Below are 22,037 nucleotides of genomic sequence, written 5' to 3' on the forward strand. Positions count from 1 at the left end.
ATTTATGACCAACTGTGTGAGAAAGCCAAATGTTTCAGTGTATACTCAGTCGCTCTTGATGAGACCACAGACATCACCGACACTGCCCAGCTCCCAATGTATGTCCGTGGTGTTGATGACAGTTTTGAAGTGATGGAGGAGCTGCTCACAGTAATGTTTAGTTAGTAAAGTTTATGGGCCCTGTTAGAATCAATATTTCATTCTCATTCTGTTGTTTGAGAACAATAACAGAAAAATGTGCACTTGAGAACAAATTTATTGTGAATTCAGCTGTGAATGTACAGTTTGTCATTATTTAAGCTTCCATTTCCAAATGTTAGCTGCTCCTGTCTGCCTCTTTGTCACACTATCCCACTATCTCAGGTATAGTACACCTGTGACCTAATAAAGTCTAAAGTTACAAAATGTTGTCTCTGTCCAAATATTTATGGACCTAACTGTAGGTCTACTTTTAATGAAACTCTCACCATGACTTATCAGTTATAATTAATGTTCCTGCAAACAGACTCCTTGGAGAGCCCCTACATAAATATCCATGAACTATCCAGCTAGACTACTGTGTCTGTCCCTGAAAATATTCCTGCATGTGTGATTGTTCATGTGTCATCTGCAGAAAACAAACAGGAAGTGAGTAAAAGACACAGGAAATGTTTCCAGCTCTTCCTCCTCTATCAGATTTTCTCTCCATACCTGAGAGTGTTCAGTCTCCAGCCTGGATCCTTCAGTCCAGCCGACAGCAGCTTCATTCCTGAGGGACCTGGATGATTGTAGCTCAGGTCCAGCTCTCTCAGATGGGAGGGGTTGGAGCTCAGAGCTGAGGCCAGAGAAGTACAGCCTTCCTCTGTGACCAGACAGCCTGACAGACTGCAGACACACAAAACAACAATCTGTCAACAGTTGTTTTCTCTTTGTCACAATAACATCTATACATTTACCACCATTCAATTTAACTTTATTTAAAAGTGACAATACCCAACAGACAACAACAGTCATCTGAAGCTGTTTAACAGTGTAAGGTAACAGCCTCCAATATTAGAGAGAAAGCCCCAAACATCAGACAATTGTGGAGATACAGAAATTCTTTTATTGCTGCCATATAATCTGCATCATTATAACTGCATTAATAATGTTCTTTACAGCATTATTCCATCTAATAATATTTCTCACACTATTGATATTGCATTAAAGTTGTCTATTGAACATGTTCATTTGAGGATCCTTCCATTATGTTAACTTTTATTACAAGTACGGTCAGAAGTATTTCATACACATTGCATATTTGTGCTTATTTTGAGTTGATGTTTGGTTCATTAAGGGTCTTAAGCTTCACTGGCGTGACTGTCCAGGTGATCCATGCTGAGGGAAACTAGAATAGGATGATTGCATGCATGCTTACAATACATATAATCTAGGAATGTGTCAGGCCTGAGGCCTTAACTCATTTGGTGTCTCACTATATTTTACTCTACTTGGCAACAGATGACCAGAGTCAATCATTAGCCTCAGAGACCCTGAGGGCTTGAAGTTTATTACCTTGTCTGGAAGGTGTTACAGAAAAGAAAAGTTCTGTGTCTGTTTATAGCCATTAAAGATGTACAAGATGTACCATTAACTGTGACTAATGTCTGGAACATATTTTACTCTGACTATTTTTATTGATGCCATGGGGGGGCGTGTACCCCACTGCTTTGTAAGTGTCCACAACATGTATTTTTGTCAGAAGACATAGGCTGATGTTTTCTCCTGTGTGTTAGTAAACTCATCGTTTGATTGCACTTCTCTGGGGCCTCCGTGGTTTGTCTCACTGCTCTATATTGATAGATTCCGCGACACAATCCACTGTGAGCAGCACTTGGTGATGGTGGGAAGAAGAACTCCCTTTGACACAAAGATCCTCCCAGTGAAAACAGGCTCCAGGAGGAGCATCTACCATGACTGGTTGCAGGGTGAGGGGAAAGAGAAGAGATGAGCTCAGAGAGACAAGAACAAAACAGAGAGACAAAAGTTAAGGACATGCAGTAGTGACATATAAAAGCATCAGGAGTGAAAAGAGGGGAGAAGAAAGCAGAGCATCATGGGAAGTCCACCAACAGCCTGAGCCTATAGCAGCATAACTAAGGGATGGTTCAGGGTCACCTGATCCAGCTCGAACTATAAGCTTTATCAAAAAGGAAAGTTTGAAGCTGATCTTCAAAGTAGAGAGGGTGTCTGTCTCCTGACCTCAAACTGGGAGCTGCTGCCACACTCAGTCCAACATAGCCAGGCTGAGTCGTTAGATTAGTCCAACGTAAAGTCAGAAAGTCATTACTTATGTCACATTTTAGTGCAAATGTAGAAAAACTGTCCAAAAGTTATTTCTAAATCTGATATTAAACAGTTTAAATGGTGAAAAAAGCTGTAAAGAAAACAGAAAGAGTGAATAAAAGCCTCTTTAGAGGGTCACCAGTTTAAAACCCAGACATTTAAACTGGTGATTCTCCTTCTCTGCTCCATTTCCTCTCTAGACTTCCTGTTCCTAGGAGGGATTTGATTGGCTGAACGTCCTTTTAACCTTTCTTTAGTTCTTTGGGTGCTAATCAAAGAGGAAAACACACGAGTCATGTGACGTGACATAAGGAGCGCTCTGATTAGTTGGGATTGACAAACTATGGTGCTGTTTGCAAGCTTCGCTTTGCAGAGGCAAGAAAATCTCTTAGATAGTGATGAGATGCTCCACAGTGACGTTTCCACACACATTCAGTCCTATCAGCAGAGAGAGAGCCACACACTGTCTGTAACATCATTAGAAGATCTCAGTAAAAACAGTAAAAACTGCTTCAAGGACTAAATCAAACAGGCACCTGGGGCCCGTTCTTCGTACCTCGCTAAGTAAGTTAGCTGGATTTGATTGTTGACGATGTTGCGTGATCCTGGATCGTTCGGTTTCCCGAAGCTCATCCGGGACTTGCTGTCATAGCAACAGAGCCGTAAGCGTAAACCTGCTCGGGAGCAGGTTTACTTTATGTAAACAGGATTAGATCGCAGCCACGCAGGTATGTCCGCTTCATCTATACGAAAGCAACAGCGATATTCCACCACTGTTTCACCATAAATAAATAACATCAATGTAACTAAAGATAATGCAGCACTTGATCCTTTTATTGATGTCACACAGATACATACAGGTCATTTCCTAAAAAAGGGAAATGTACTATTAACATTCTATTACATGTATGTGATTATTACAGATGTAATTCATATTTCAGAGTAGTAACTGTAAATTACTTCGTGTAATCAAGATGAGAGACCACGGCTATAAAAGCGAAGGTGGATTTGGGAAGCCTGTCGCAGCCATGTCCTGTCCGTTTACGCGAGCAACCCATTGCGGAAGGTGCAAGATTGATAAGGAGAGTCCTCAGAATCCAGCGTATATTGCGGGATAGACAGGATCCTTTAGCTCAGCGCGACAGTGCGCTCATTGAGAGATATCGATATTCCCGTGAGGGTATTATTCACTCAACCAACTTGTTGACGAGGGGGTGCAGGACCACCACCTGTCTTTTTTTTCTCTGCCCTTTTCTTGGTTGCTGTTATGAACAAACAAACAGATTATTCCAGGGTCTCTTTCCAAGAGACGAAAAGCAATATAAGTGATAAATATTACCATTCTGTGGAATATTCTTATATTTCACTTTTACTTGTTCCCATGTTCTAGTTGGTCCTGTTGTGGCTCTAATGTGAAAGGGGATATAATATAACATATTATAATATAATATAATGTAATATAATATTGGATAATATAGTGTCATATGATAGATCTACCCTACCGCCTACTGGTGTTGGCCAGAGGGGCCGATGGCGCAATATGGCAGCCTGGCTTCTGTCAGTCTGCCCCAGGGCAGCTGTGGCTACAACCGTAGCTGCCTCCACCAGTGTGTGAATGTGAGAGTGACTGAATAGTGGCATTGTAAAGCGCTTTGGGTGCCTTGAAAAGCGCTATATAAACCCAAGCCATTATTATTATTATTATTAAATTACTTACGAGTTTAATTTGTCAGCAACTTTCTGCCAGCCCTCTCTCCTTGCTTTTGCAGCCTTTGCAGTGTTCCCTTGCATTTTAATTAAACTCTGAAACTCCTGAAATCCCTCAATCAAGAGTTCTTGCTCTGCTGCCGAAAAATACCGAGCGCGCTCCTTCGACATTTTCGCCGACCAATCAGCGGGTTGCCGATCAATGTTTCTACTATCGACGCGTAGCCCCTGTTGGGCCACCCAGTGATCTCACATTACTTCATCCAGCTGTACTAATCGTCAACAACAGGTGTGTTCGGAGAACCGGAATAGCGAGCTCAGAGTTAGCGCGATGATTTGGTCTTGGATGTGTCATTTGATCTTGGATGTAGTAAGCGCGGTACGAAGAACGGGCCCCAGTTTTCAGCTCTGTCTGCGCTCTACTTTTTTCTACTTACAACAGAAAATAGGATGTACTGCATTCAGGGATATCATCCTCACTGTCAGCTGTTACTCACAGACTGTGTGTAGAAATACAGAAAATACTGATCCTATAAAAAGGAAAGCTAGAAAAACACATTGATTGATTCCAGGCTCTATTTTCCTTTTTGATTTCCACTGACGCTTCTATTGTGAGTCTGTCAAATCCAACAGGACTTGTGCAGGTTCACTATGAGCCAAACTCCAGACTGACAGTGAAACATCAGGCCAGTGTTAGAAGGTAAAGTTCAGGAAAGTTTTTTAATGGTTCAGAAGATGTTCAGCTGAGGACGACTTAAAGATGTGCGTGAAATGGAGGCTTCTGATTGGTCAGAATGAGCCTGTGAAAATGGGACAAACTTTGTATAAAGAAAGAAAACACATTTAATCTTTTCATGGAAATGTATCTTTTTCAAAGTGATTCCAAATCAAAGCTAACGCCACGCCAGCTTGTAACTTTGATTGACAGTGTGTAGAACTGATGACATAAACTCCCAGAAAACCTCAAAGTCAACATAACGCATCCAAAGCTTCACGGCTGGGAGCAAAACATGAGGCCAACAAACAGCTGTAAACCTGTGTGCCTATTACAGTAAACACAGCAGTCTGTTATGTTTGACTAAACTGATGTATTGTGTGTCTGTAGTTGTGTTGTGAACTGTGCTGGGCTCGTCTGTGTCCCCGCTTCACAGAACAGCATCTTCAAGATGGCACAAATGCTTCCAGTGTTTCAGTTTGACGAAGCCTGGCTTTGCTCATCGCTGCTTTTAAAACAGTGTTTGTGCTGCCAAGGACATCTTGTATTGGTCTCATGTCATGAATGGGAGTGTTTCAGGAGGCAGACTGAACCTTTGATGAGTTTGGTGTCTTAAACTGAGGAATGAAAGGACACGAGGAACAAACTAAAGAGAATCTAAAAGAGGCCGGCAGCACATGAGGAGGAGAAACTGACACTGACATAAAGACTGAGGGAAGGACAGAGCCATCTATACAGCTGAGGTCAACACAGGAGGGTCATGTGACACAGCTGAAACTCATCCAGACAACGTCTGACACCAGAGACCATACTTACCAAAATAAAACAGGTTATAATGAACAAACATGAGTGGAACAGCGGAGTGAACTGAGCAGCAGGAGGGAGGGCGTTTCTCCAAAACATGTGTCCATCAAAATTATGGACAGTCGTGTATATTAAGTAGACTTGTTCAGATTTGTCCAACACTTTTCTCTGTCAGTGTTTCACAGAATATCATCAAAGAGTCATGATAGTTACCATTAGTGTCACTGTGGAGATGCTTATTCCAGCATCACTGACTTCATGGTTCCAGTTTCCATCACTAAGGACTACATGTAGTGATCCTGCTGTTAGCCATGTTAGCATGTTAGCTCCAACAGGTGGTCAGTGTGAGAGCGGTGATATCAGTGACATCTAAACAAGGAAGGAAGAGACTGTTGAAGGCAGCGAGCTGTGACTGCTGTGAACAGTGTTCTCACACTATTTTCTCCCTGTGTCAACATACATGAGGCTGCTTCAGCTGCAACACACCACAAACACCTTTATACAACTAAATATACTGAGAGCACACTGCTGTGGTTGCTCTGGTAACCATCCATATATCCAGCTGTTTGGGGCCGAGTCTGCTTCCTCATCCTAGGGAAAAACCCTCAAAGTTTCATGTGTTTTTGACTTGAAGCTTTTTGGGATTTGGTTTTATTTGTTGTTCTACACACACAATAATGAAGAGCACATGTTTATAGTGGCACATTCAGACCAATGACAACAGTCCATTCACACTGACCTCCCTCCAGCAACTTTTAGGACAGCCAATAGCAATTTTCCTTACTGAGGAGTTGGGAACACTGCCAGGAGCAGTGGGTGAATGGCAGCATCACCATGAAGGATCAGAATAAAAATACATCATCATCCACAAAGAAAACCAGTCTGAGTGTCTGATGCTCTCGTTATAAAACCGCAGTCGCAGCTTGTGGCTACATTTAGCTGGTTTGCTAGTTAGCTGGTCTGCTAGTTAGCTGGTTTGCTAGTTAGCTGGTTTGTTTGTTAGCATGGAGCTAACCTAACTCACTAGAACATTTGATGCTAAACTGTCTAAACTGTGTGAACAGCTTTCATTGCTGCTCTGTGTTACTCTCCAGCCTCTCTTTAACTCAGTCCTCTCAGTTTTTTCCTCGTTACAAACTAGAAAACCTTCTTTTTCAGCTTTTCCACACCCGAGCTGTGGCTAAGGTGCTACCAGCATGCAGGCTCGGTCTGTGTCACTCAATAGTTACACTCCTCACCCAGACTAACACCACTCCACAAATTCACCACTAGGAGGCGCTAAAAGACCACATACAGTGAGATCATCACTAAATGTCTGCTGTGTCTGACGTAGGGTTGCCAACCGTCCCTTGAATAATGGAATCGTCCCGTATTTAGAAACAAAAGTACACGTCAGTGGCGCGGCTGCCCCTCTGTTGGTCTTCCTTGGTCTCTTGTGTTCTGGGGGCCTCTGGATGTCTGGAGTTTTGATCTCCTCCATACCTGCTTCATGCCCTGGAGGACGGGGCTGTGGCCCCCCCACACCCTCTAGCAGATCATTACATGAAGGAACCTTTTAAAAAAACAAGCGCGTCCATGCTCACAGGTGTACACACGGGTGCTCACACACACAAACTACACCCTTTTTGGCTCCTACCTCAAAGTACACTGTGTTCTGTTGATCTTATGTGCTGCACAATAATGTTTAATATTTAGTATTTACTGTCATATTCCCATATATCATTGTGATGTTGTTTATTCTATTACTCTTGTTCTCTTCTGCTTGTTTTCTTTTATCTTTCTCAACAGGTGATCCATAGATGCATTTTCTTTTTCTTTTTCCTGCCCATTCTGTTGGTTTTTGTTTTTTGCCCTTCTCCCCCGTCCCTCTTCTCAGCTGTTTCTCTTTCCCTCTTTCTTTCTCCCCTTCTTTCCCCCAGTCAAGTCTGTCCCGTATTCAGCAAGTGAAAATAAAATAAACAATAAAAGGTGAATCAAATAGACCATTATGGCAAGGCTGGGATGGTCAATTTGGTAAAGTAAATCCGTTGGGCATCTTTCTTTGCCTTTAGACAATAATTCTGATGGCAAAAGAGCCAAACGGGACAGGCAAGAAAAAAAAAAGTACCCGTCCCGTATTGAGCTAATAAGGGACGCACTTTGTCCTGTAATACAGTGAGAATCAAAAGTAGTCTATAAATGTTAAAGGAATTAACGCTTTGTTTGAAAACATAATTCCCAGCCCCTCTCCTGCTTTGTGACCAATGACCTTACGCACGAGTATGACAATTCAGATTACCACTTATCTCATTGGTAGAGGAACGGTCGCTCGCTGAGAAAATACCAGAAGACAACAGATGACTACAAAAAGAAGCATGGCCAACAGGGAAACAAACGCTGCCACTGCGGTGCAAGTCTCGGACGACAGTACACCTTCGACCAGCAATTTTTGTACCTGTTAGATTATAATATTATTTTATGCCATGCTATACCCCTAATTAAAGATTGTGAATTATTATGTAGTTTTAGTTTGCATTATTCTCCTGAATTAGAAGAAGCTGATAACTATTGCATTAGTTAAACTGATGTGCATTATATTAAACTGTTGATTTATTGTGAATGAATGATATTGTTTTATGATGCATTATACTGCTGAGTTATAAGAAATACTGTTTGCAGAAAGTCATCGCCTTATTTGTCTGATTAGAAGAGAACATGCTGGAGTTTTCTGCCCCATCTCAGCAGGAGCAGATAAACGGGGAGCCAAGGTCGTAGCTTAGGCGCTGTGTGAGAGAAAGCATGTGAATGTTTAGGCTTTTATGATAAGGTGGAGGCACCAGAGGCTATAAGAGTTTGAGCAATGCTCCACCATTTTGAGATTTTGAGGCTGTCTGCATCAGTGTCCATCTCCCACACGTGTGATCATTAAAACCATCGTTTGACTCAACCCGACCGGACCAGTGTTGTTATTGTGGTTTTTCTCTTGTCTCCATCCCCAATATTTTTGAACCTTAACATACCCCACCGAGAAAGAAAAAAAAAGGCTGCATAAGTGCAGGGAGGAATGGGAAAATGAAAACACCTGGCTGGAAAAAGTGCGCGATAACACCTATAAAGCGCACTGTACTGTGTGCCGTCGCACTTTTTTCATAGGCCATGGTGGACTGGCAGCATGCTTCTAGTGGTGGGCACATGAGTGGCATGAAAGCTCAGGGAACCCTTAACCAATTTGTTGTTCACCAGGCCATGGCAGCAGAAGATATGGTATGTAGACGTTGTTGTTTTTAAACCCTCTGGTTAAGGTTAATATGAGCATGTGCAGTGAATATCAACTCTATATGGCCAGAAGTGTGATAATATAATTTATTTTGTGTAATAAACAACTGCAAGGACAGATGATTACAACGAATAGATGACTAATACATAAAAGTAATACATAGATTAATAATGATGATGAGTTAAGATGCGTAATCATGGGAACAAGCAGGTTTACAAACGCGAGCAGCTGATTAGCATTAGAAAAGCTGAAATAATACCTCAACTGAAGCCAGCTGCACTAAATGCACTTCATGTGGACTGTTCTAAGAATGTTTTTCCTTCTATTGTTTTCTATAAATTTATATAATTTGAAGTTAAGCAGGACAGAGTTCTTTTAAAGAAAGATTAACTTATATTCTCTAAAGTTAAGCATGATGACAGGCTTCTGTTTAAGAAAGAGACCTGTTTTATTGTGTTAATGTTGTCATTTTGCGCTACAAATAAATGGCTAAACGATCATTTGTTTCCCATGTGTTCATATCACAAAGAATATGCATCATTAAATCAACTTCAAGTCAAATGGTTAAAAAAATAATTTCACACACACAAAAAAGAGCTAAAAAATTCACCACACTTGGAAGGGTGGAGACAACTGGGTCGCCCGGCCCTGGCCACGAGGTGTCCCAGGAAGTTGGCAACCCTAGTCTGACGGTGACTTGGGTTTTTACTAACTGGCTACATGAGCATGATTAGCTGCAGTTCTATCTTTGTAAAAGAGACTCAGCAGCAGATTAGAACCAAACAGAAACATTTCTACTTTTTCTGCAGCACCAGCTGGATGCATGGAGCCTAAACTCCAGTGACAATGAGACACATACAGTGTGACTGCTGTGACTTTACAGCTGGGCCTCATTCACATTGGACTGTGGGAGGAAGCAGAGTATCTGAAGACAACCCACACAGGCCACACTATCACCCTTATTTAGAGAAGTATAATGAATTAGCTGATAAAGTAATAAATTATTTGATATTTCAATGAAAATACTTTTTAACAATTACCAGGATTACCTTATTATTAATTTGCTAATTCTGCCAGTTGATTACAAAATGCTTGATCTCACCTGAGAGTTTCCAGTTTGCAGTGTGGATTCTTCAGTCCTTCAGACAGAAGCTTCACGCCTAAATCCTGCAGGTTATTGTTAGTTAGGTCAAGCTCTCTCAGATTAGAGGTCTGAGAGCTGAGACCTGAGGACAGAGCTTCACAACTTCTCTCTGACAGGTTACAGAGACTCAGTCTGAAAAATAACAGAAAAACAATTTAAAAAAACTTACTTTTGATCAAGTGTAATGAGATTACATAACATTTAGCAATATTCCATTCTCTTTTTGTCAAGAAAGTAACGAGCAACATGTGGAAACAATCAGAGAGAGAACAGAGAACAGAGCAATAAAAGAACAGTGGATAGTTCAATAGGCTTTTGGTATCAACAAAACGTGCCAAATTTCTTTATTTTGTCATCGTTTAAGAAGAGTTCATGATTAAAACTTAGATAACAACTCAAGGCCAGGTCTGGGTGTAACTTTGATGACAGTTACACCCAGAAAATTTTCAGAAATGCCGACAGGTATTCAGTATTGAACAAAGTGAGTACTGATTATCACTTAACAGTTGTATACACTTTTCAGACACCAGCACTCATAACTGTGGTTTTGGGGGTTATTTTGTTAGTGGTTTTAGTTGATCACACCTGCTTTTTGTCAACGAGCATATGAATACAAATGTACTTACAGAGCTTTGTTGGAGGCTTTGACCACTGGCAGCAGCCTCAGAAGAGCCTCCTCTGAAGCAGAGTATTTCTTCAGGTCAAACTCATCCAGATCTTCTTCTGATGACAGTAAGATGAAGACCAGAGCTGACCACTGAGCAGGAGACAGTTTATCTGTGGAGAGACTTCCTGATCTCAGGGACTGTTGGATCTCCTCCACTAGAGAACGATCATTCAGTTCATTCAGACAGTGGAACAGATTGATGCTTTTCTCTGCAGACAGATTCTCACTGAGCTTGATGTGGAGGCTTCGTGATGTCTTGATGTGGGAGATGATCCTGCTGTCCTGCTCCTCATCTCTGAATCTCTTCCTGAAGTACTCCTCCTTCTGTGGGTCAGTGAACCCTCTGACCTCTGTCACCATGCCAACACAGTCAGGAGGGATCTGATTGGCTGCTGCAGGTCGTGTGGTTATCCAGAGGCGAGCAGAGGGAAGCAGTTTCCCCCTGATGAGGTTTATCAGCAGCACATCCACTGAGGTGGACTTTCTAGGGTCAGTTAGGATTGTAGTTTTGTGGAAGTCCAGAGGAAGTCGACACTCATCCAGACCATCAAAGATGAACACAACCTGGAAGTCTTCAAAGCTGCAGATTCCTGCTTCTTTGGTTTCAGTAAAGAAGTGATGAACAAGTCCCACCAAGCTGAACTTCTCCTCTTTCAGCACATTCAGCTCTCTGAAAGTGAATGGAAATATGAACTGGATGTCCTGGTTGGCTTTGTCTTCAGCCCAGTCCAGGCTGTATTTCTGTGTTAAGACAGTTTTCCCAATGCCAGCCACTCCCTTTGTCAGCACTGTTCTGATTGGTTCATCTCTTCCAGGTGAGGCTTTAAAGATGTCTTCTTGTCTGATGGTTGTTTCTGGTCTGTCTGGTTTCCTGGATGCTGTTTCAATCTGTCTGACCTCATGTTCATCATTGACCTCTGCAGTCCCTCCCTCTGTGATGTAGAGCTCTGTGTAGATCTGATTCAGGAGGGTTGGGTTTCCTGCTTTAGCGATGCCCTCAAACACACACTGGAACTTCTTCTTCAGGGTGGATTTAAGGTTACGATGACAAACAGCAGCTGGAAGTTCTGAATAATAATAATAAAAATACAACTTTAACAATCATATTTTACAAAATGCTGATGACAATTTCTGACCCACTGAGAAATGACTGAACACACTGGTGTCACAAGTCTCTCATTTATCCAGCAGCTTAAATCTTTAGATAAATCCTCTTACGTCTCTGCAGACGGTCAGCCAGCTCCTCCTGCTTCATTCTCCTCAGGAAGTCCACTGTGATCTTCACAAATGCCTCTCTGCTGTTTCTCCTCTGCTCATCATCCTCCCTCTGAAACTCCAAGCACTGGGGCTTATTTGGATTCAGAGCCTTCTGGATCTTCTTCAGCTCATTCTTCACAAAAGTGATGATGTTGTCCTCCAGCAGCTGGAACAGAATACTTTATGAATGACCCACCACTCCGATCTTTAGTCCACACAACATCCACTTCTTTACGATCAAGGGGCATATCATCCACGACCTCTTTACCAATTACAGGTTTGACTTTATCTGATTAACTGAGACTTTGTCCACAACTCCACGATCCCAAAACGTTGATGCTGTTCATATGAATGCAGCGATTTCAGTGGGAGAAACATTTCACTGGTGTTCAGAGCTGAACTACCAACAGGTTGAGAATCAAAGCCAGAAACTTGGAGATGTTTCAGGTGACTGAGTTGATCGTACAGACAACTGGTCTTAAAGGTTCACTCTGTTTACACATACAGATCAGTATTTAAGGTTTGACTCTCATCATCCACTGGGGCACAAACTGGGCGTCATCAGGACGCTACAACACAGAACAAACACCATCCCCACAGACACAGCAGCCAGCGAAGCAGAAGAACTTCACATCAAGAAGGTCCTGAGTAAATGTGAACGCTGGTTTGAGGGCGGAGTCAAGGAGGCCATTTATGTGGAAAGACCATCTCTCAATGGAGGAGGGGCCTAAGGGTACAACTGTCACCATCTTACATGCTGTGATTGCAGCCATTCCCCAGCTCTCTGTGAACTGGACTCATGACCATTGATCAACAACCATTGATCAATGGTCCTGACAATATGCGTACCAATGATCAATGAACTGACCTCCCAGCCCATTGTTCCTTCAGTGGGCTGGTTTCAGTCATACAAATGTCCTGTTTATGAGATTGAAACCTGCAGTCAGCTGAGACTGAAGAAGTCACCTGATGATGATGAAACGTTTCTCCCACTGAAAACATCCAGATGAACAGAATCAAGCTTTTTGGGATTTACGTACCTGGATGATTGAGCATCAAGACACAACTCTGTGACTTTTCTCAGATGAATCAATCCTCTCCTCCAGCTTTGTTTACATCTACCAGCCCTGTGGCGCTGCCCAGGGACAATAATCTATGTGAGAGGTGGAAAGTCATACAGGTGTCTGCTCCTGCCTTCAGTTATTTTATCTACTGTGTGTCAACTGGCTGAACCTCCTGCAACTGTCTACTGTCTTCCTAAACTCAACAATGACTTAGTGATCTATCCATTCTCTGACCAAAGACATCCTGCTGCAGGAGGTTAACATAGCAGCCAATGATGATCCCACTCACTGTGAACAACACATTTGGACCTGATTTGCTGCTCTGGTTTACACGTGAACTTCCACTGATGCTGTCACCAACTTGAGAGGCTCTACAGAAAAACTGGACTTGTCCAATAAAATCATAAACTACATTACAAGGACAGCATTGCTCAATCAACTCTAATTACTACTGACATGTTATCTCTTCTAACTAAGGTACAGACACTCAAACTTGCTGCTTTCAGTGAGAAGTCAAATGTCTGAATATGAGCTGGAAGCTGCTGAGAGTCCTCCTCCTTCCCGTGGGGTTTACTTTCTCTACTACTTTCACTATAAACACGCCCCTTTCATGCACCTGCAGAGGGCCACCAGCAGATGGAGCTGTCTTAAACAAATCCACTTGGATAGTTAGCTGTAGATGATTTTCTCAGTATGATTGTAGGACTTTGAGTTATTCTTTAGATTTATTTAAACTCTTATATTGTGCACAAGTGTTGAGCGACCCATAATTTCTCTGTACTTTTCATAAGAGCAGCCAGACTTTCAGCTGGTTTTTCTTTGCTCTACAGGTTTTATGAAGGTGTGTCAAAGTTGTTCTTTGGACATTAGCTGCTTATTAAATCATTTTCAGTCCTCGTACAGGAACATTCTTCAAGCTAAATCCAAGTGTGTTAGACCAGAGTTAACCTGATAGATATGTGTGGGTGTGTAACTCTTAGAAGCTGATTGGCTGCTTTTTATGGGGGCTGGGTCTTTGGAAAGTGTTTTAGTAACACACCCTGAACTGCACACTTTAACAAACAACATGAGATTTTAACTGTAATGTAAAACTCATGTGATTCACTGTTATTAAGCACAAACACATCTATGGCCCTGTTTCCATTAGTAGCTGCTCAGATCGACTCACCACAGGTCGCCACGACTGGACTGGATCCACTGGTTTCCATTACAGTTGAGGACCACCTAATGTGGTCGTCTCAATACAGCCGAGTGTCAGCTCACATCATTAGTAAGTGCTAATGCTGCTAATTTCCATCATATTTGTCATTTATTGCTCAAAGTTTTTGACGAAACAGTTATTCAGCTTCATTCCCACTGATCTCGACTACAAACTGTTTCACTTTGGTTTCTGTTTAAAGCCTCGATGTTTAAAACGTTTCCCTGTGATCACATTTGCACCGTCTGATTTCAAAGTTTGTTTCTTTTGGTCATTTAGTCCACAGAGTCCTTGGTGTTCTGAAAGGGACCTATAAATAAATGCATTATTATTAATATTAAAGTAGTTGTTGTACATGTACAGACCATAAATATGGAGTCCAGCTGTGTTTGATGCTGCTGGGCAGACTGACCACTGGGAACCTCTGAGCTCTGCTGGTCCACTCTGTGGAGGAACCATGAAGGATTAGATCAACACAGGATAAAGATCCAGGAGTTTCTGCTCAAATAACTTCATCTGAATCAAGTCTGTCAAGTTTTAAACTCTCAGATTGTGAACATATCAGTAATTTTCAGTCTGTTTTCATGGACGTCCTTTCAGTGGTGATGTCAGGGATGATTTTGAAGAAGCTCATCAAACTGAACCATCAGCAGATCACTGCTCCAAAACCAGAACATGATCCGAGTCTCCCTCCACCACCAGAACACCAGCTTTACTAACGTGGTAGATCAGTGTAGTACAGATCAATAACTGATGAGTCATTTGATCAAAATCACTGAGTGCTTCACGTCTGACCCTCTGATGCTTCTGTAGACATTTTGCATATTTAATGAATGTCTGACAGTTTTACATTCATTCTATGAACACAGTGGAAATGTTGTGTTATAGTCTCCATGTTGTTTCCAGCATCATAAATTCTTAAGTTCAGAAAATTAGATTCTTTCTTCACAGCTGAAAAACAACAACATTTATTCTCTATTGAAATCTGCATCGTCCACTCCAAAGGTCACAATCTGAAGGTAACATCTGGTTTTGTTCCCTGTGGTTAACTCTGAGCATCAGTATGGTGGGATTTATCCACTACATCCACACCACTGTGGTTCAGTGTTGTCCTGATGGAGTAACAGCAGCCAGTATGATCCAGGCTTTAGCTGCTGGGTCTCTGTGTGACCTCTCAGACTGTTTAACAGATCAGACACAAAGAGAATCAGAGCAGCTCTGTTCTTTAAAGACAAACATGAACCCACTCAGGTCACACTTTCCCCACAGATATGAGCATCACTGTCCTCAAACAGCAAATGACCAAGTCGAACATGTGGATCTTTTCTCTTTCATTGTTTTCTTTTTAATGAATCTTTGTAACAATCTGAGGATGTTTCAGGTCATATTTATCCAGGAAACACAAACATGTAAAGGAGTCATCACAGCTCTCTGACCTCGTTGCTCCAGGTTCACCACTGAAGTCTGGATTTCCATCTTTGGACCGGTCACTCCTCACAGACGGACAGCTGGACCCTGCAGACTGTGACCTCTGACCTCTGCAGACACAAACATGATTGAAGCAGCTGTGATCACACAGACTGCAGATAATGCAGCTGTTTCCTGTCAGTAACATCCTCTTAGATTAGAGTTCAGCTTTTTACAGGAAAACTGGACAAAACTGATTTTTGTTACAAACTCATTTTCATTTCCTCTCAGCTCACAAACACAGTCAGACAATCAACCAGAGTCAACACTGATTATAATGTCAGTGCAGAATTATTTCTGTTACTCAGTGAGTTCAGCTCTCTGACCTCGTTGCTCCAGGTTCACCACTGAAGTCTGGATTTTGACCTTTGGACCCGTCACTCCTCACAGACGGACAGCTGGACCCTGCAGACTCTGCTCTGTCCTCCTCTTCCTCCATCATCATCTTCAGTCAGTCTGAGAGGTAAACCACAAACACTCAGTGAGTTCACATTAACAGGAGGAACTGAGTTACAGTCGCTGACCTCTGACCTGTCATGTGACCATGAAACCAGGTCAATATGTCTGTAGGTTCAGTCATCCAGGTCATGTGATCTAAGGAGCTTGGAGAGAAAAGAGACGTCTTTAAGTTTCTGGAAGACGTTTCATCTGAGAAGCTTCTTCAGCTCTAAAACCAAACGGTGGAGAGTCCCAGATATTTAAACCTGAGAGGGAAAGAAAGCATGTCGCTGACCCACCACTGATGTTATTTCAAGGAGGAAACTGAGAGCCTTTGCACCAGGAGCACAAACATCAGCTCCAGCAATGATCCACTGATGTGTTTTTATTCCATGTATGAATGTTGTTATTGACAGAGATGACGTTTGTGTGTCAGTGATGCAGTGACTGTTGTTGTTACCTGTACAGGCTGGTTAGACTCTATGAAACACATCATACAGATCTCTGCATGTTAGAAGAGACTATTAAAGGTCATGAATGAGACAAAGGCAGGGAGGCGTCCTTTACAGCTAAACAGCAGAGTGAGAGAACAGCCAGCACCTCTACATTTATCACATTATACAGCACATGTATGATACTGACAGGGATGAGAAGAATTTAGTGATTCTGATCCCATCATTGATATTACTTATTGATTCTCAGTAGCTCTGCTCTGACAGTCACCACCATCACTGAGCAGCATATCAAAGACATTTGTGCACATTAACTGCATGTTGTGGCTCAAATGTTTGTGCATGTTGGAGGCATTTCCTCTTTGTTGTGATCAGTGTTGGTCATTACTCAAAACAGTCATTATTACACATATTACACAGAACACTTTGATTAAAAGTAATGGAGTACGTTACTTCATTACTCCTCATAACATTACTTTGATGTTACTGTGTAAAATGAACAAATGAGCATGTAACAACATAAGGCTGAGGTACAGCCCCACACACCAACACAGATCCTGGTCACGTGATGTTTCTCTGAGTGTTTATGAACACAAATCAAAGATGAAACAGCACAAAGACACTTCAAAGTGATTCTACTGTAGAAACATGAACAGGTAGAAACCTGCAGCCTGACTGCTCATCACTTTGTTACCTGTTCAAGTTCAGCAGCAGCAGCTCACTTTATCATTGTGAAAACAAAAATGTCAAAAACCATTGCTATTCTCTATAAAACAAAGCATGTCCTGAACAAAAAATCATTATACACACTTTATTGTACTCTGTTGCTTCCATATATGACTTACTGTCTGGAGATATGGGCTAATGCATATAAAACGAACACTCTTCCTATTTTCAAGTTACAAAAAAGAGCTATAAGAATTATAAACCTTAAAATCAAACTATATAGAACCAACTAACATTTTGTTTATTAATCTGAATACCCTGAAATTTTATGATTTAGTTGAATATAAAATGGCACAGATAATGTATAAAGCACAAAATAACTTGCTTTGCCCCAGTACTCAGAAGCTGTTCAAAGTCAGAGAGAGTCAATATGACTTAAGGGGAAGAGATTTCTTTAAAAAAAACAAGATAAGGACAAATATAAAGCAGAGATGTGTTTCTGTTAGAGGAGGTAACCTGTGGAATAGTTCTGACAGGGATTTAAAAAGGTGTAGTTCATTTTCCTTGTTTAAAAACATGTTTAAAAATAGAGTATTAGAAAAATATATAAATCAAGAATGAAAAGAGCAAAAAAAAAAACAAAACCTCTTGATTCTTTTGCTTTGATGTAGTTACTTATCTAAGGTGGAAAGTTTTTTTTTCTTGTTTGTTTGTTTGGTTTTTGCTTTGTTTTCTTATTTGCTTCAGGCCCTGTGTACAGGAGCTGCATGCAAAAAGATATTTTGTGAAAAGGGTTGGCGTAATAAGCAAATGCTTCAGCCAATACCTTTTGATTAGCCTTGTTTCATGCTTACTTGCTTTATGGTCGATTTTTGTTCTGTTTTCACTGAGATATTTGAATGCTAATCAATAAAATCAAAATCAAATCACGGTGCTGGTCTGGGGTCAGTGTTTACTCAGCTTTACGTCACTCTGGGTTCTTGGCTAGCTTAGTGTTAGCATGCTGTGTGCTAGCTTAGCGTCAGAGCTCTGCAGGTGTCTCGTGTGTAAACATTAATCACAGTGACAGTAAAGGAGGTAAAGGGCTGTGACGTCATCACGTACGCTGCGTCCTCTGTGGGCTCTGAGTGAACTCACAAAGTACAAACTACAAGTACACAAACACGAACGTAGCTCAGAGTGGCGGACACACTCGGCCTCGTTGGTCCAGCTGTGAGTCCGTTACCGTGAACTATGGAGCGGCAGATTTGTGCTGAACTAAGCTGCACACAGCTGATGTTAGCCAGGAAACATTACACACTGACTTTAATGGAGAGACCGGAAATACAAACACACACAGTTTGTTGTGTGAAGAAATCAAACACGAGCTGAACAAACAGTAAAGTTCCTAAAGACAAACTGTTAAAGGAGGAAACAAAGCAAACTTACAGTTTCTTCACACACCAACAACAAGCTCCACTCCACGAAGTTCAGGAAGTGAAAGTAAACTTTGAGCAGGAAGGAAACACCCAAAGAGACGTTTGAGGACAATCAGGAGCATTGGAACACTGTGCTGCGTTCAGTTGCACCTCGGAAACTCCAAACCTCTGGCAGGCTGTGATTTATTTCTGCTGGTTTTCCTGTTTGAAGCATAAACATCCGTCATCAATTTGTTGTTGTTCTTCCTGCAGCGTTTAAATATTTCAGCACTGAACTGATGTTTCTTCAAAGCTCATTTCAACTTGTTGAAGTCATGAATGAAAGCGCAGACTGAGAGTGGATCACATGATGTTTGAGGTGTGTCATGTGACATGTTCAGTATTGTCACACATGTCTAGATTGTCCCTGATATCATAACTGCTCAAACACTGATGATTATCCATCCATCCATCCATCTTCATCCGCTTATCCGAGGTCGGGTCGCGGGGGTAGCAGCCTAAGCAAAGAGGTCCAGACCTCCCTCTCCCCAGCCACCTCCTCCAGCTTGTCCGGGGGAATACCAAGGCGTTCCCAGGCCAGCCGAGAGATATAATCTCTCCAGCGTGTCCTGGGTCTGCCCCGGGGCCTCCTCCCGGTGGGACATGCCTGGAACACCTCGCCCAGGAGGCGCCCAGGGGGCATCCTTGCCAGATGCCCGAACCACCTCAACTGGCTCCTTTCGATGTGGAGCAGCAGCTGCTCTACTCTGAGCCCCTCCCGGATGGCCGAACTTCTCACCCTATCTCTAAGGGAGAGGCCAGCCACCCTTCGGAGGAAGCTCATTTCCGCCGCTTGTATCCGCGATCTCGTTCTTTCGGTCACTACCCACAGCTCGTGGCCATAGGTGAGGGTAGGGACGTAGATCGACCGGTAAATTGAGAGCTTCGCTTTTACACTCAGCTCCCTCTTCACCACGACTGACCGGTGCAGTGTCCGCATTACTGCAGCCGCAGCCCCAATCCGTCTGTCGATCTCCAACTCCCTTCTCCCATCACTCGCGAACAAGACCCCGAGATACTTGAACTCCTCCACTTGGGGCAGGAACTCATCCCCGACCCGGAGTGGGCACTCCACCCTTTTCCGGCTGAGAACCATGGCCTCAGATTTGGAGGTGCTGATCCTCATTCCCGCTGCGTTACACTCGGCTGCGAACCGCTCCAGTGCGAGCTGGAGGCCCTCACCCGATGAAGCCAACAGAACCACATCATCCGCAAAAATCAGAGATGAGATTCTGAGGCCACCAAAGCGAAAGCCCTCCGCCACTTGGCTGCGCCTAGAAATCCTGTCCATAAAAATTATGAACAGAACCGGAGACAAAGGGCAGCCCTGGCGGAGCCCATCACCCACCGGGAACGAGTCCGACTTATTGCCGGCAATGCGAACCAAGCTCTTGCAACGGTTGTATAGGGATTGAATGGCCCGTAGCAATGGGCCAGACACCCCATACTCGCGCAACACCTCCCACAGGACGCCCCGAGGGACACGGTCGAATGCCTTCTCCAGGTCCACAAAACACATGTAGACTGGTTGGGCAAACTCCCATGCACCCTCAAGTATCCTCGAGAGGACAAAGAGCTGGTCCAGTGTTCCGCGACCAGGACGAAAACCGCATTGTTCCTCCTGTATCCGAGGTTCGACTAGCGGACGAACCCTCCTCTCCAGCACCCTGGCATAGACTTTCCCGGGGAGGCTGAGGAGTGTGATCCCCCTGTAGTTGGAACACACCCTCCGGTCCCCCTTCTTGAAGATGGGGACCACCACCCCGGTCTGCCAGTCCACAGGTACTGCCCCTGATCTCCACGCAACATTGCAGAGACGTGTCAACCAAGACAGCCCTACAACGTCCAGAGCCTTCAGGAACTCGGGGCGGACCTCATCGACACCAGGGGCTCTGCCACCAAGGAGTTGTTTAACTGCCTCAGTGACCTCGCCCCCGGAAATCGGTGGGTCACACCCCTCATCCCCAGACTCTGCTTCCTCCCCGGAAGACGTGTCAGTGGGATTAAGGAGGTCCTCGAAGTATTCCTTCCACCGCCCGACAATTTTCTCAGTCGACGTCAACAGCGCTCCGCCAGCACTATACACAGTGCAGGTAGAGCACCGCTTTCCCCTCCTGAGACGCCTGACGGTTTGCCAGAATCTCTTCGAGGCAGTCCGAAAGTCTTTTTCCATGGCCTCTCCGAACTCCTCCCACACCCGAGTTTTTGCTTCAGCCACTGCCCGAGCCGCATTCCGCTTGGCCTGTCGATACCTGTCGGCTGCCTCCGGAGTCCCACAGGCTAACCAAGCCCGATAGGCCTCCTTCTTCAGCCTGGTGGCTCCCTTCACCTCTGGTGTCCACCATTTGGTTCGGGGATTACCACCACGGCAGGCACCGACCACCTTGCGGCCGCAGCTCAATGCAGCAGCTTCGGCAATGGAGACGCTGAACATGGTCCATTCGGACTCAATGTCCCCAGTCTCCCTCGGAATGCTGTTGAAGCTCTGCCGGAGGTGTGCGTTGAAGATCTCGCGGACTGGGGCCTCTGCTAGACGTTCCCAGCACACCCTCACTACGCGTTTAGGTGCACCAGGTCTGTCCAGCGTCCTCCCCCGCCACCTGATCCAACTCACCACCAGGTGGTGATCAGTTGACAGCTCAGCCCCTCTCTTCACCCGAGTGTCCAGAACATATGGTCGCAGGTCTGGTGATACGATTACAAAATCGATCATCGACCTACGGCCTAGAGCATCCTGGTGCCACGTGCACTTATGGACACTCTTATGTTCGAACAGGGTGTTCGTTATGGCCAAACTGTGATTAGCACAGAAGTCCAATAACAAAGCACCGCTCGGGTTCAGATCAGGGAGGCCGTTCCTCCCAATCACGCCCCTCCAGGTCTCGCTGTCGTTACCCACGTGAGCATTGAAGTCTCCCAGCAGGACAACAGAGTCTCCAGGTGGAGCACCTTCCAGCACCCCCCCCAGGGACTCTAAGAAGGCTGGGTACTCCGAACTGCCACTCGGCGCATAAGCGCAGATGACAGTCAGGACCCGTTCCCCGACCCTAAGGCGCAGGGAACAAACCCTCTCGTCCACCGGGAAAAACCCCAACGTACCGGCAGCAAGCCGAGGGGATATAAGAATACCCACCCCAGCCCGCCGCCTCTCACCAGGGGCAACTCCAGACTGAGACAGAGTCCAGCCCCTCTCCAGGAGACTGGTTCCAGAGCCCAGACAATGCGTAGAGGTGAGCCCAACTATATCTAGCCGGTACCTCTCAACCTCACGCACCAACTCAGGCTCCTTCCCCACCAGAGAGGTGACATTCCATGTCCCTATTGCCAGTCTTGGCAGCCGGGGGTCGGTCCGCCAGGGCCTCCGCTCCTGGCCGCCACCCGGCTCACAATGCACCCGACCCCTATGGCGCCTCCTGCGGGTGGTGGGCCTGCGGGAGGATG

The 22,037-nt window shown here is 44.0% G+C and overlaps 1 protein-coding gene and 1 long non-coding RNA gene across 2 annotated transcripts; both read right to left on the reverse strand.

The window, feature by feature from the left end:
• Positions 1 to 639: 639 nt before the first annotated feature.
• LOC146679652 (NACHT, LRR and PYD domains-containing protein 6-like) lies at positions 640 to 14,763 on the reverse strand. Its single transcript, XM_085450405.1, has 5 exons — positions 14,482 to 14,763; positions 11,816 to 12,020; positions 10,557 to 11,664; positions 9,889 to 10,062; positions 640 to 864 (listed from the first exon to the last, which is right to left on the reverse strand). Exons 1-5 carry the CDS (start codon positions 14,482 to 14,484, stop codon positions 672 to 674), a joined length of 1,683 nt encoding a protein of 560 aa, XP_085306531.1. The 5' UTR covers positions 14,485 to 14,763; the 3' UTR covers positions 640 to 671.
• A 725-nt stretch (positions 14,764 to 15,488) lies between these two features.
• On the reverse strand, positions 15,489 to 18,754 carry LOC146679653 (uncharacterized). Its single transcript, XR_014918598.1, has 3 exons — positions 18,568 to 18,754; positions 15,910 to 16,039; positions 15,489 to 15,654 (listed from the first exon to the last, which is right to left on the reverse strand). It is a non-coding gene; the product is annotated as an uncharacterized LOC146679653 (long non-coding RNA).
• Positions 18,755 to 22,037: the final 3,283 nt, after the last annotated feature.

Source organism: Copadichromis virginalis, unplaced genomic scaffold (assembly GCF_057382275.1).
Source record: "Copadichromis virginalis isolate Kocher_CV1m ecotype Utaka unplaced genomic scaffold, C_Virginalis_male_GT1.1 unmapped_scaffold_1, whole genome shotgun sequence".
Classification (NCBI taxonomy): domain Eukaryota; kingdom Metazoa; phylum Chordata; class Actinopteri; order Cichliformes; family Cichlidae; genus Copadichromis; species Copadichromis virginalis.

Excerpts from the sequence above, each read along its gene's own strand:
- LOC146679652 (XM_085450405.1), bottom strand. Across the intron at positions 11,665-11,815 it reads GGCTGACCGTCTGCAGAGAC|AACTTCCAGCTGCTGTTTGT; the intron begins GTAAGAGGATTT and ends ATTATTATTCAG. Across the intron at positions 865-9,888 it reads TGCAAACTGGAAACTCTCAG|TCTGTCAGGCTGTCTGGTCA; the intron begins GTGAGATCAAGC and ends GTGTGTCTGCAG.